The sequence below is a fragment of the Hemibagrus wyckioides genome, linkage group LG05 (genome assembly GCF_019097595.1).
Source record: "Hemibagrus wyckioides isolate EC202008001 linkage group LG05, SWU_Hwy_1.0, whole genome shotgun sequence".
Lineage (NCBI taxonomy): Eukaryota > Metazoa > Chordata > Actinopteri > Siluriformes > Bagridae > Hemibagrus > Hemibagrus wyckioides.
In genome coordinates, this window is record NC_080714.1 from 26651522 (window position 1) to 26665846 (window position 14325).

A 14325-nucleotide genomic window follows, 5' to 3' on the forward strand; every position below is an offset into this window, starting at 1 on the left:
GACTGTGAAGTGGTTGGACGCTTTATGTCCCGGGAAGCCCTGTCTGTCACATATCTGTCACCTTCTGGCTCTCCCTTTTAATTATACCGTCATAGCTTGTCTTGCCAGTGTCCCTGTCTGCACTTCACACATAGTCTACATTGTCTTTAAACATCACATGATCACAAGCATACCTAATATCTTTCTCTCTCTCTCTCTGTCGAGCTACATGTCCTAAACTTGAGCTCCCAGTATTCCGAGTTCCCAGCATAACCACTTCTTCTTTCTGGACCTGCCTCATCCATCCAGACACTACCCGGTCCCAAGCCCAGATAAACATGGGAGGGTTGCGTCAGGAAGGGCATCCGGCGTAAACCCTGCGCCAAGTTGTTGCGAACCCTCACACACGTAGGGAGCACCCGAAAGATCAACAACAAGATATTTTATATTTTCAAATGGAGTAACGACGAAGTGTAAATACGTTAAGGAGAGAATGTTTAATGTCTCAAACACATACATAAATATTAACAAATATAATCTGTATGCTTCAGACAGGGAAAAAATAACAGCAAACAATTACAATGACAGAAATGACTCGGAATCGAAAAAAAAAGAAAAAAGTATTTCTAATACTGCGTTCTACAAACAAAAAGTTTCTACACATTTAAGAGAGAGCAGTTAGGGCTGTTAAAAAGGATATTTCTCGCTAAATAGAATATTACAGTACTTTAAAAGTGTATAAAAATAGAGTCTTTGAAAACTTTGGTTCGTTTATTTAAATCGTTGAAATAGGGCGCACGTGCGGCTCCGCCGACCTTTCCGGAACGTTCTGCCTCGAGGCGGCGGTTCAGTGACACACCCGTGACGTCATCTCTTTCTGTTAGAGAGAGAAACAGACGATTGAAGGCATTAAAAAAAATGATGTTATGTTGTTGTTCATGAACTTGTGAAAGCTGCCATCATGTAAACAAACAAACAAAAATCTGATCCAAAAATGAAAGCACATGCAATACGTGTAATATTGTTGTCTTTGTGCTTGTGGACTGGTAGGTTTTTGTTACAGAAATCACTACTGAGTGTGTTTTAATAAAATAAAATAAAAATAAAATAATATAAATAAATAAATGACAGAATTATATTTGTCACTACTCGATCCGTATTGGAAACACAACTTGTACTGCGCATGTGCAAAATTGCCGCTAACAACACATTATAACATTATATTATTTGTAGGATCAGTAAAGCGTTTCGTCAGACAACGATTAGACACATTTCTGCGCATGCGCAGTACAGATCCAGTAGTTACAATCCTATTTTAGTTATTTTCCAACGCCATCTAGTGGCTGCAGTTGGTATTGGCATGATGATCGTTCTGAGTTTTCTAACTTTCTCCCGGAAGTGACGTAAGGGCATCAGTCATGATCAAGCGGAAATCTCTCTGTATATAATTAGGGCGTTTGTGTAAGTGAGGATTGTTGATTATGTTTTGCTTGCATCGTTAGTATACAGCTTTATGTTCTTGCTCTTATATATGTGTATGTACACCGATCAGTCCCCCTTTTGCTGCCAAAACAGCCCTGACCTGTCGAGGCATGGGCTCCACTAGATCCCTGAAGGTGTGCTGTGGTATCTGGCATCAAGATGTTAGCAGCAGATCCTTTAAATCGTGTAAGTTAGGAGCTGGAGCCTCCATGGTCACCACCTCACAACTTACAGAACTTAAAGGACTTACAGCACATAAAGGATACTTTTGATAGATACTGACCACTGCAGACCGCGAACACCCCACAACAGCTGCAGTATTGGAGATGCTCTGATCCAGTGGTCTAGCCATCACAATTTGGACTTGTAAACTCGCTCAAATCCTCACGCTTGCCCATTTTTCCTGCTTCTAACATCACCTTTGAGGACAAAATGTTCACTTGCTGCCTAATATATCCCACCCACTAACAGGTGCCATGATGAGCAGATCTTATTCACTTCACCTCTCACTGCTCACAGTGTTATTCCTGATCTGATGGCGTGTATGATGTCTATGCTTTGATACTGATGTGTATGATTGTGAGTTAAATGTAGTATGGTGTAACAATATGGTGCCCTACTGTCTGCTATGCTTATGTACGTGAATGTGTCCATTTACTTTTGGTTTTTGTGTATTTTGCAGTTTCACGCTTGATCTTTTAAATCTTTGGGAGTTTGATGGGAAAGAGGTGTGTTTATGTCTCTGATATATGGTATATACATGGCGCACATATCAAGGACAAAAACTTGTCGATTTTGTGCTTGTAGGTTTGTGTTATCGAAATCACTACTGAGTGTGTTCTCAGAAGATAAATAAATAAATAAACGACAGCATTATCATTTTGCAAGTGGAAAGAGCTGGCTACAAATGAACCCTAGATGTTTTTCTCTAGTGCTTTGAGGATTATGCATCTAACTACAAACAAATGCTGATGGCTACCAGTTTAGCTTTGCGTAAAGACGTCATGCACACTGCCACGTCTCCTCACGTCACATAGAGATGCCGGACTCACTGACGTCCAGGGCGAGTATGCGCTGCTTACTTCTTAGCGACAACAAAAAGCAAAATAAACCGAACCAATTGACACCACACGTGTCTTTTGATTGTGACATTTTCTTGGACGAACCCTTTCTCTGAGTGTCATGGGCCGAGACCAGGAGAGATGATGTGGAAAACCCTGTGAATCACGCTGGCACTGGGAACTCCCTGAGGCACCCGTAACGGGCTGGTTAGTCACGGCAAGGCGTCTTTTTGTCTTTTGCTTCTCCTCCCTTCACTTCTCTTTTTACATATGTAAATGGAAACATGTGCATGCACACAAAATAACACACACCGTCCTCCACGCACTGTGTACACTTTCCACTGCCTTCATCACACACACACACACACACTTTTCTCACCATCCTTATGTGTACTATCCTTCCCCGGACATCATTATTAGTTCAGATAATTAAAGCTCTGCTATGTAAATTTAACCCTAACCTTAACCTCAGGAACCAGAAAGGATTTTTTAGCTTTTGAAGATTAAATAAATAAATAAATAAATAAATAAATAAATAAATAAATAAATAAAGTAGTTTTCCACACGGGGACCAGCCAAATTTCCCCATAAGGTCAAAACTGTCACATATTCCTTTCCTTGTAAGGTCAATTGGTTCCCACCAAAATATAAAAACATGTTCCCACACACACACACACACTTTCTATGTGTCTCTTTAAAACTTTCTCTCTTTAGTTGTCCATCTGAAGAAACCCTTAAAACACGTAGCTCAGGTAGGAGCGAAAATCCTTAAATGAACCGTTAACAAACCTTCCCCTTTTTCTAAAAAAGTAGGATTACTAATACCTGTCTGCTTCCTGTTACACAACAGTGCATGTGAAAGCGGGAAGATGCGGTATAGTGACATCATTTCCTGTCTACACTAAAAGCAGAGTGTCAGGGTTTTGTTTTAAGCTTTTATTCGACGCCCATGTAGATGCAAACGGAAATTATGAATGGGAATATATTGAAGGTTGGTGTTCCTATCTGGTTGCTAGGCAACACCTTAAGTGTCTTTCTAAGTATTATTATGGTACGACATGAAGGAAGGAAATTTTGCCACGGTGTTTCCTGTAGTATCTTGTCCTTTTAAAAATTAAATATCACTGATTTGACTCTTTAGCGTCTGAACCATTTGTAGCTCCGCCCACACGTCTGTGTTGGTACACTGTGTAACCACATGAACACTCGAAACATTCGTGCTTCCAAAAAACAATTCTCAAGCTTCTCGTCTCGATGCTACTTAAGAGCTGCTGCTGTAATCATCAAGACTCGTGTCTGGTGCTCAACCCAGGACAACACACTCAGTAAGACTCTTAGTCTTTGCTCTCCTACACCAGGATGCTGATTTCAGATCACTCTAGACGAGAGAGCATGGGTTCCTCTTGAGGTTGCGGGAGATTTTCCTTGCCCGCATTCACCTCTGGCTCGCTCATTAGCGACCTAAACTTCATCCAGATTTCAGCAAGCGCTATACAAAATAAAGGAACTGATTGAACCATGACCCTGGATCACAGGTTTTCAACCAATGCTGAAGAACTCTCCTTCTCAAGGGATGAAAACCTGTGATCTAGAACCTTAAGATTTTTTTCATACTGTTTGTACAACACACACACACACACAACAGCACTGACCAGTGGTTCCAGCTCCTTGTGGTCTATGAGGTTGAATTCAGTGACGAAGTAGTAGAAATGTTTGTAACAGGTGTTGACGTGCGCTTCTGCCCCCATCTGAGTGACGCGGTCGAAGTGGTGGATGTAGACGTGCACAAAGACACGGAACAGACGCGACAGGATCTTCTTCGCCACCTGCATGAAGCTCTTAGGGAAGGGCGTACCTGTGGGGTGAAGAGACATGGTGATGTTACTTTTTAAACGCTTTAGGTAAACATTATAACTGGAATATTAGCATTTAGATGATCGTTTCTCTCATGCGGTCATAGGTTTAAGGTTATACCTAAGGTTGAGCTGACCTAGATTGTAGGTATTTTAGGGGCAGTGGTAGCTCAAGTGGTTAAAGCACTGGGTTGTTGATAGGAAGATTGGGGTTCAAACCCAGCTACTGCCAAGCTACCATTGCTGGGCAACTGAGCAAGGCCCTTAACCCTGTCTGCTCCAGGGGTGCTGCAGTTCATTATAGACACAGTGACACCATTAAAGCTGCTGTCACAGAGCGATTCCGGGTTGCCATTTTGGTCTAACTTCCTCTCAGTTTTCAGACTTCACCATGACTCTCACCCATACCACTCCACCCTCCACCCCCCCAAACACACACACACACAAGCTGCATTAAAACCACACGTAAGAAATCCCCGCTGCTGAAGCCACTCCAGACTCAAGGCTAAAAAAACCTTGATGTTATAAATGAGCAATTATTTTATACACAGGAGTGTGTGATGTGACATTGCATCACTAGCTCTGTAAATTCCACGTCACGTTACTGAACACAACACAGCCTTATTCTGCTTATTATTAATTCTTGATTCTGACTGGTCAGAATGTGTTGATATACACAGATCAGGCACAACATTATGAGTACTGAAGTGAATAAGACTGATGATCTCCTCATCATGGCACCTGTTAGTGGGTGGGATATATTAAAAAGTCAAAAATGTCAAAGTCAAAGGAGCTTTATTGTCACTTCAACCCTATATAACTGATGCAGTACACAGTGAAATGAAACAACGTTCCTCCTAGACCAAAGGTGCTTTGGTATTAGACAGCAAGTGAACATTTTGTCCTCAAAGTTGATGTGTTAGTAGCAGGAAAAATGGACAAGTGTTTGAGCGAGTTTGACGAAGGGCCGAATCATCAGAGCATCTCCAAAACTGTAGCCCTTGTGGGGTGTTCCCGGTCTGTAGTGGTCAGTATCTATCAAAAGTATCCTTTAAGTCATGTACGTTAGGTAGGGCCTACATGGGCACCTAGCATCTTAGAGGACTTAAAGGATCTGCTGCTAACATCTTGGTGCCAGATACCACAGCACACCTTCAGGAATCTAGTGGAGTCCATGCCTTGAAGGGTCAGGGCAAAAGGGGGACCAACACAATATTAGGCAGGTGGTCATAATGTTATGCCTGATTATACAACATCTGTTGCAGTATATATATATATATATATATATATATATATATATATTTATATATAATATCTTACATAAAATATATATTAGATTCAATTAGCAGAATATAATTAGCAGAATATAATAATCATGCTGGAGTTTTGTTTAAGTGTCCTCGCTGTAATTGTATAGATTTGTGTCTAACATATAGAAAAAACTAACAAATTAAGGAAAGCAATTGGTTACTTTTCTACCACAATGTTGAGATCATATGGTCATTTTACTCTGTCCTTATAATGGACAAGACGTCTTGGTGTATCACAGTATCATGATATTTTCTTTGCCTCTCCTAAATATCTCTGTCTTTGTGCACTTTATAAATAGCAGACTGATGAAGATTTAATTACGCCATTAAGCTCTCTCGGGCTTGGCAGCGTTTTGAAAAGGTGTATTTATATCCTAATCCAGGCTGCGTCACCTGATTTGAAAGGTGACGCTTGGATGAGTGCAGGAGCGGTGAGGCGTCAGGTTTAGGGTGACAAACGAGACCGAGACGGTGAGAGGAAAAAGCCTGAATCATGTGGATTGACCTCCTGCTTTAGAAGAAACGTCTTTTTTATCTGTGTGGCATTTTGATTAAATAATATTCATCAGCAGCACGTGATCGTGTTTTTAAACGTAATTCGTTGTGTGATTACACTCTGTCCTGCGACGTGTGTCCAGGGAGTCACTGGGCTTTCTTACTTCGCATATTTGTATGTCATTTGAATGCAAAAAGAAGTTCACGCCCAGGTCTGTACCTAAAAAACAAGCCTAGGGTGCTTAGGAGGGTTTAAACATCGATTACAAATCTAACTCACTAGCCAATCATGCTAAGATCACTAGCCAATCATGAGCTCATGTATGTAGAAGATCACTAGCCAATCATGCTAAGACCACTAGCCAATCATGAGCTCATGTATGTAGAAGATCACTAGCCAATCATGCTAAGACCACTAGCCAATCATGAGCTCATGTATGCAGCAGATCACCAGCCAATCATGCTAAGACCACTAGCCAATCATGAGCTCATGTATGTCTTACACCATCACCAATCGAGAATTCTACAGCCTGTGCTATAAGTATGAAGTGTTTGAGGTTTTCTTACCAACATTAGTGGGGAAGATCTGCTCGTTGTTGATCTGTACCTCGATCCAGTCCATCAGCAGACTCATGTACTTCGGGGCAGAAAGCGCCGTGGGCTTCTTGTACTTGTGCTCGTCCTGCCAGCGGTACTCGTACTTGGGCCCTCCGGACATGACGGGGCACGTCTGCTCGGTGCACGACTCGCTGATGGTGCCGTAGATCAGGTTGATGCGGTTGAAGAAGTCCACCACGTGCACGGCCACCCAGTCGCTCAGGTCCTCGCCGTGAGGCAGCTGCACGGCCAGCTTCAGGTCCAGACCTGCATTCAGCGACGCCTGCGCCTTCTTGTGCAGCTCGAAGCGCTGCGTGCCTGGCTCGAACTTGCGCTTGGGCCGGAATGTTCTGTCTTTGTTGAAGACTTGCTTCAGGGCCAGAGACATGGCGAGGGGACGGTGTGGTTTACTGAAAGAGGACAAGGGAGGAATAAAAACAAACGCTGGCAGGAAGGTCCAGGCAGCTCGAGTCAATGGCAGCTGGTTTGCAGATCCAGAGAGAAATTCTCTAAGAGAGCGAGAGAGAGAGAGAGAGAGAGAGAGGGATTACATAACCAGAATAAGTTTCACTTAGAAGGAATTTGACTTGACAGTTGTTCAAATAAGAATTAAGAAGAGACGAAAAACAGTCGCAGACAATATCTTGCGAAATATTTAAATATTTTTTTTATATGAAACATCCAAAAGAGGCAGAAATATGACAAAAAGGCATCTAACATCATCTGAACTCACCACTTCGACCATTTCTGAGGACTGTCCTAAGAGGCATGGCTTAATATTCTAATTAATGCATTGAGGTGAAGCAGGTTGAATTTCCATGGCGAGTTTTAAAACTCTTACAAGGAACACACTACCTGTTAGACATGAAGGACGTCACAAACTAACCTGACCAACTGTAATTACAATGATATATAATCCACTTTCTGAGTTTAAACCCCATCCAGAATGACCAGTGACATTTCTACTTCGAACGCACTTCAGTTTGAGTAGCCTCGGTACAAAAGAGAAGCGATCTTTAAAGCTTTGAACCTTTTGAAAAACATTCTAATTGAGAGCGACAGAAGTTCCAGATTTAAAACAAAGACTGCTACGTCAACCAAGCAGAACTGAACACAACAATGCAAGCGCTGCTTCATTCAAAGCTATTAGAGAGGACTAACCTGTGATTGTTCATGGTGAAACAAAATGTCACCTGTAATCACACCTGTAATCAGCAGCCGAGTTTAAATCAGAGCGAATAGAAGCTCTCGGGCTTCTGAGGTGTGTGTAGGGCTGAAAATTCACAGGTCAAACACAATGAAGATGGAACACTGAGAACATGGATCACGAAGAAGATGGAACACAGAACATAAAGAATATAAAACACAGAGGAGATGTAACACAGAGAACATCGAACACAGAGAACATGGAACAGGAAAAAGATGGAACACGAAGAAGATGGAACACAGAGAATATGGAACACGAGATGGAACACTGAGAACATGGAATACAGAACATAGAGAATATGAAACACAGAGAACATGGAACAGGGAGAAGATGGAACATGGAGAAGATGGAACACTGAGAACATGGAACACAGAACATAGAAAATATGAAACAGAGAAGATGGAACATGGAGAAGATGGAACACGAAGAAGATGTGAACACGGAGAAGATGGAGTCATTAAACTTTTACTCCTAGATAATTCTACAGTATGTAAGCCGGTTAAATATTGCGTGTATTGCATCCTGTGTTTGTTTCCTCTTTTTCTTTGTCATTACAAATCTCCATGAACACACAGATCATGTTTGATTCACGTCCTGCAGCTGGACTGATTCAGAGTTGAATCACTTTCTCAATAGATTTTGCACGGAAGCAGGCTGAGACCACAGAGCTCTGACTCTCCCGGACCTGGGGTTCTCGCCTGTCTAAAGAACCTCACTGAAAGGGGAAAATACACTACATTGCCAAAAGTTTTGGGACAGCCCTCCAAATCATGCAGTTTAGGTGTTGTTTTTCAGGGGTTGGGCTCGGCCCCTTAGTTCCAATGAAAGGAACTCTTAATGCTTCAGCTTCATACCAAGACATTTTGGGCAGTTTCATGCCCCCAGCTTTGTGGGAACAGTTTGGGGATGACCCCTTCCTGTTCCAACATGACTGTACACCAGTGACCAAAGCAAGGTCCATAAAGACATGGATGACCTCAACCCCATAGAACGCCTTTGGGATGAATTAGAGCGGAGACTGTGAGCCAGGCCTTCTTGTCCAACATCAGTGCCTGACCTCACAAATGCACTTCTAGAGAGGAATGGTCAAAAATTCCCATTACATTGTGGGAAGCCTTCCCAGAAGAGCTGAAGCTGTTACAGTGACAAAGGGCGGGACAACTCCATATTACATTCATGTGCACGTAAAGGCAAAACTTTTGGCAATATAGTGTACATGGGTTTGATTCAAGCAGACTAAACACTGTGTACAATACCACTATTGTGTGTTTAATCATGAAATCTTATTGATTTATGTTTTTTCACCACACACCTAGGCTTCATCTTCCGGGATGCTGAATTATTCCTAGATATTTTCCTGCTCTGCATTTCTCTCAAGGATGCATTCCCACCATGTGCATTGTAATACAGACACAATGGAGCGAGAAACCCTTACAAACCGCTCCCATGTGTAAAAATAAGGCTCTACTGGCATTAAGGAAGAGGCGTTCAAATGAAAGAATAAGAAGAGGCGGAGTCACAACCTTCTGAACGTCACATGTTTCAGACTCGTGTTGTTTCCAGAATACCTCAGATGGGAAATTACTGAACTAACCCCGAGCAGCACCTCAGAGTGCTGGGGGAATTCGTTTGTTGTTAGTGATGGTGTGATACAGCAATAATGTGTCACGATACGAATTTGACAAAAACTTCATCAGAGACACTGCACAATAATCATACCAATAATGACATCACAACAATCCCGCTCGTTCAAGTCTGTATAGGTTCAGACGTTCGCTTATAGAACACTGAGAAGATGCAACACTGAGAACATGGAACACAGAACATAGAGAATATAAAACACAGAGAAGATGGTACATGGAGAATATAGAACACTGAGAACATGAAACACGAAGAAGATGGCACACAGAGAAGATGAAACATGGAGAAGATGAAACACTGAGAACATGGAATGTGAAGAAGATGGAACACAGAACACAGAGAAGATGGAACACAGAGGTGGAACACGAAGAAGATGGAACACGGAGAAGATGGAACACTGAGAACATGGAACACGAAGAAGATAGGACATGGAGAAGTTGGAACACAGAACATAGAGAATATAAAACACAGAGAAGATGAAACATGGAGAAGATGAAACACTGAGAACATGGAATGTGAAGAAGATGGAACACAGAACACAGAGAAGATGGAACATGAAGAAGATGGAACACAGAGGTGGAACACGAAGAAGATGGAACACGGAGAAGATGGAACACAGAACACAGAGAAGACGGAACATGAAGAAGATGGAACACAGAACACAGAGAAGACGGAACATGAAGACGATGGAACACAGAACACAGAGAAGATGGAACATGAAGAAGATGGAACACAGGTGGAACACGAAGAAGATGGAACACGGAGAAGACGGAACATGAAGAAGATGGAACACAGAACACAGAGAAGACGGAACATGAAGAAGATGGAACACAGAACACAGAGAAGACGGAACATGAAGAAGATGGAACACAGAACACAGAGAAGACGGAACATGAAGAAGATGGAACACAGAACAAAGAGAAGACGGAACATGAAGAAGATGGAACACAGAACACAGAGAAGACGGAACATGAAGAAGATGGAACACAGAACACAGAGAAGACTGAACATGAAGAAGATGGAACACAGAACACAGAGAAGACTGAACATGAAGAAGATGGAACACAGAACACAGAGAAGACGGAACATGAAGAAGATGGAACACAGAACACAGAGAAGACGGAACATGAAGAAGATGGAACACAGAACACAGAGAAGACGGAACATGAAGAAGATGGAACACAGAACAAAGAGAAGACGGAACATGAAGAAGATGGAACACAGAACACAGAGAAGACGGAACATGAAGAAGATGGAACACAGAACACAGAGAAGATGGAACATGAAGAAGATGGAACACAGGTGGAACACGAAGAAGATGGAACACGGAGAAGATGGAACACATTACACAGAGAAGACGGAACATGAAGAAGATGGAACACAGAACACAGAGAAGATGGAACATGAAGAAGATGGAACACAGGTGGAACACGAAGAAGATGGAACACGGAGAAGATGGAACACATTACACAGAGAAGACGGAACATGAAGAAGATGGAACACAAAGGTGGAACACGAAGAAGATGGAACACGGAGAAGATGGAACAAGGAGGAGATGGAACATGGAGAACGTGGAACACAGAGAACATGGAACACAGGAATTGAACATGGAATTGAATTAATTGAATGATCCCGGGGTCCCTGGATGGTCTGGTATTTCTGGTAGATTTATAAAGTTCACTCGTTTTCAGCTAGGAGGTGCAGATTCCGCAATGTTCGAGAAGCATAAATAGAATGTGGAAAAATGTTATAATATTAAGGAATAATGAATCTAATTATATAAAGTGTATCACGGAATAATGAATGAAGGAGAGCTGAAATGTGATGAGGAGATGGTTTGTGGTGATGGTGTGCATCAACCAGACAACAACATTCTCTTCCTGTACGTGACGTTGATAGTACGTCCCAGCAGACAGAGGTTGCAGGTTTATGCTGCTTTATGAAATATTTATAAAAATCCTTACGAAGATGAAACTGGGAAAGAACGTCTGGGATGCCTGGGACTATCAGGGGCTCCTGAGTGAAGTAATAATATAAATAATATAAGCGCTCGCCTTATTATCTGGAGATCACTGGTGGTGTACTCTCCCTCCTGTCAATCACAGAGACACTCATGCCAATCATGACATCATGTATGCAGCAGATCACTAGCCAATCATGAGCTCATGTAAGCAGATCACTAGCCAATCACTAGCCAATCATGAGCTCATGTAAGCAGATGATCACTAGCCAATCATGAGTTTATATATACAGATGATCACTAGCCAATCATGAGTTCATGTATGCAGATCACTAGCCAATCATGAGCTCATGTACGGAGAAGATCGCTAGCCAATCATGAGTTCATGTATAAAGATGATCACTAGCCAATCATGAGTTCATGTATACAGATGATCACTAGCCAATCATGAGCTCATGTATGCAGATCACTAGCCAATCATGAACTCATGTATGGAGAAGATCGCTAGCCAATCATGAGCTTATGTAAGCAGCAGATCACTAGCCAATCATGCTAAGATCACTAGCCTATCATGAGCTCCTGTATGCCGAAGATCAGTAGCCAATCATGAGCTCATGTAAGATCACTAGGCAATCATGAGCTCATGTATGCAGACGATCACTAGCCAATCATGCTAAGATCACTAGCCAATCACTAGCCAATCATGCTAAGATCACTATCCAATCACTAGCCAATCATGCTACGATCACTAGCCAATCATGAGCTCCTGTATGCAGAAATCCTAGTACACGAAGAAAATGTACTTTTTCATCACAAAAACACAATATAAGAGTATACAAATTGAGACGCAACATTTGTTTTACTTTTACGTTTTGTTCCGGACTCCGCCCCCTGTCCTGTCATTGGTCTTCAAAAAAAAAAAAAGAGTATGTACTTCTAGCACGTAGCACATGTCCGCAAATCAGGACACGGCATTTGTTTTAAATGGGTTTTGCTCCTGACTCCGCCCCCCTGTCCTGTCATTGGTCGGTTACTGATTGTCTTCACCTGTCTTCTCCTGTGTGTCACTGAGGCAAGACAAGAAAGTCATCATGATGTCTTTTGTCTGTAAAATCTCACTCTGTGTGTGTTTTCCATTTCTCTACCCTGCTGTAGTGTTATAAAACCCAACCTTTATTATTAAATATTAATTACCTTTAATAAGCTAACGCGCTGACTCACCAGTTATACCAGGTGTGCTTCGAAATAACCTACAAACTTACATTTCTATGAAATAAACATGAAAGTGAGATGAATTAAGGGCTTTAAGGAACACCTTTTTAACACTTTTGTGACTAAATCTACCCCGCTAGTCAAAACAACCATGATTTCTAACATCTATTTTAATGCTGTGTTTGAATCCTGACATGAATATTACCATGGGCGTTTCTGCTGCAGCTTCAGGGAAAACAACCCACTACCTGTTGCACGCCACGGGTGTCACACCAAACCTTCTGAAATCATCTCTAATTACGCTTAAAGAATTTGAAAGTCCAAAGAAGTATTTTTTTGAACACTTTTATGATCTGAATTTGAGCAGCGCGTGCCCTCATGTGCGCGTGTATATGCGCGCGCGCGCCTATATATGTGTGGTATTTTCGGGTGTGGAAAAAAAAAATAAAACCAGACATTTTCTGACAAAAAAAAGGCGTTTCCTTTCCTTTTTAGAACCAACACGAGAACCATGTTCATCAGGGAAAAAAAGAAATAAATGCTTAAACTTCTCCCGGTGTGTTAATAAGATGTTAATAAGCGACATTTCCGTATATAGAAGTTGAAAGAAACTTACCGATTAGCGGCGGATACTTTCTACTTCCGCTTTGATGTTACCGCTTTTTTTTTGGACGCTATTAACTAATTTACCTAAAACTAATGGTCCCCAACCCCTAAAGCTACATTATTGGCACCCCGATAAATCCAGCTGAGTTGTTCCTTATGAGCACAGCCGCGCTTTATAGACAGTTCTGAAGCTTTTTCTGTTGAGAGATGAAGCCTACAGTTTGTTGAAGAGAGCAACAAGCGCCTCCGTGTAAACCTGGTGAACAAAGTCCACTTCCTCTCATCATGACAACGTCACGCAGCTCTACTGTACACACTGCATCCCAAAATGGCTCCCTGGTGGAAACAGAGTGCACTACATAGGGCGTTAATAGCGCTGTATAAACACGCACTTTTATGTAAAGGGAATTGGGATCGAGCCAATGTGACTCGAGAGAGGGGTTTTGACTTTACTGTACGTTTCTCAAACACGAAAAAAAGAAACTTAACCCTTCAGTTTAATAACTTAGCAATAGATGTACTGCTGACTTGCTCTACTTACATTTACATTTCTAGTATTTGGTAGACGCCCTTATCCAGATCGACTTACATTTTATCTCATTTTTTCATACAAATGAGCAATTGAGGGTTAAGGGCCTTGCTCAGGGGCCCATCAGTGATGGCAGCTTGGTGGACCTGGGATTCGAACTCACAACCTTCTGAACCACTAAGCTAACATACCCCATATATATTTCAGCTACCTACATCCAACAGGCATAACATTATGACCACCGAGAGGTGACGTGAATAAGACTGATGATCTCTTCATCATGGGACCTGTTAGAGGGTGGGATATATTAGGCAGCAAGTGAACATTTTGTCCTCAAAGCTGATGTGTTTGAAGCAGGAAAAATCTATCTATCTATCTATCTATCTATCTATC

At 41.9% G+C, this 14325-nt stretch overlaps 1 protein-coding gene across 2 annotated transcripts; it reads right to left on the reverse strand.

Moving 5' to 3' along the window:
- Positions 1–457: 457 nt before the first annotated feature.
- On the reverse strand, positions 458–13687 carry mob3a (MOB kinase activator 3A). 2 transcript variants are annotated; one of them, XM_058390487.1, is made up of 4 exons: positions 13414–13687; positions 6748–7286; positions 4175–4377; positions 458–856 (listed from the first exon to the last, which is right to left on the reverse strand). In XM_058390487.1, exons 2-4 carry the CDS (start codon positions 7163–7165, stop codon positions 827–829), a joined length of 651 nt encoding a protein of 216 aa, XP_058246470.1. In that variant the 5' UTR covers positions 7166–7286; positions 13414–13687; the 3' UTR covers positions 458–826. The 2 variants fall into 2 exon arrangements, with proteins under 2 accessions (XP_058246470.1, XP_058246471.1); XM_058390488.1 differs by lacking the exon at positions 13414–13687 and adding an exon at positions 7511–7657.
- Between the last annotated feature and the right edge of the window lie 638 nt (positions 13688–14325).

Bases quoted from the DNA above. Each gene is read 5' to 3' on its own strand.
- mob3a (XM_058390487.1), bottom strand. From the start codon at position 7,165: ATGTCTCTGGCCCTGAAGCAAGTCTTCAACAAAGACAGAACATTCCGG. The intron at 4,378-6,747 runs GTAAGAAAACCT...TTCACCCCACAG, and splicing joins GATCTTCCCCACTAATGTTG to GTACGCCCTTCCCTAAGAGC. The intron at 857-4,174 runs GTCAGTGCTGTT...TCTCTCTAACAG, and splicing joins ACAAGGAGCTGGAACCACTG to AAAGAGATGACGTCACGGGT.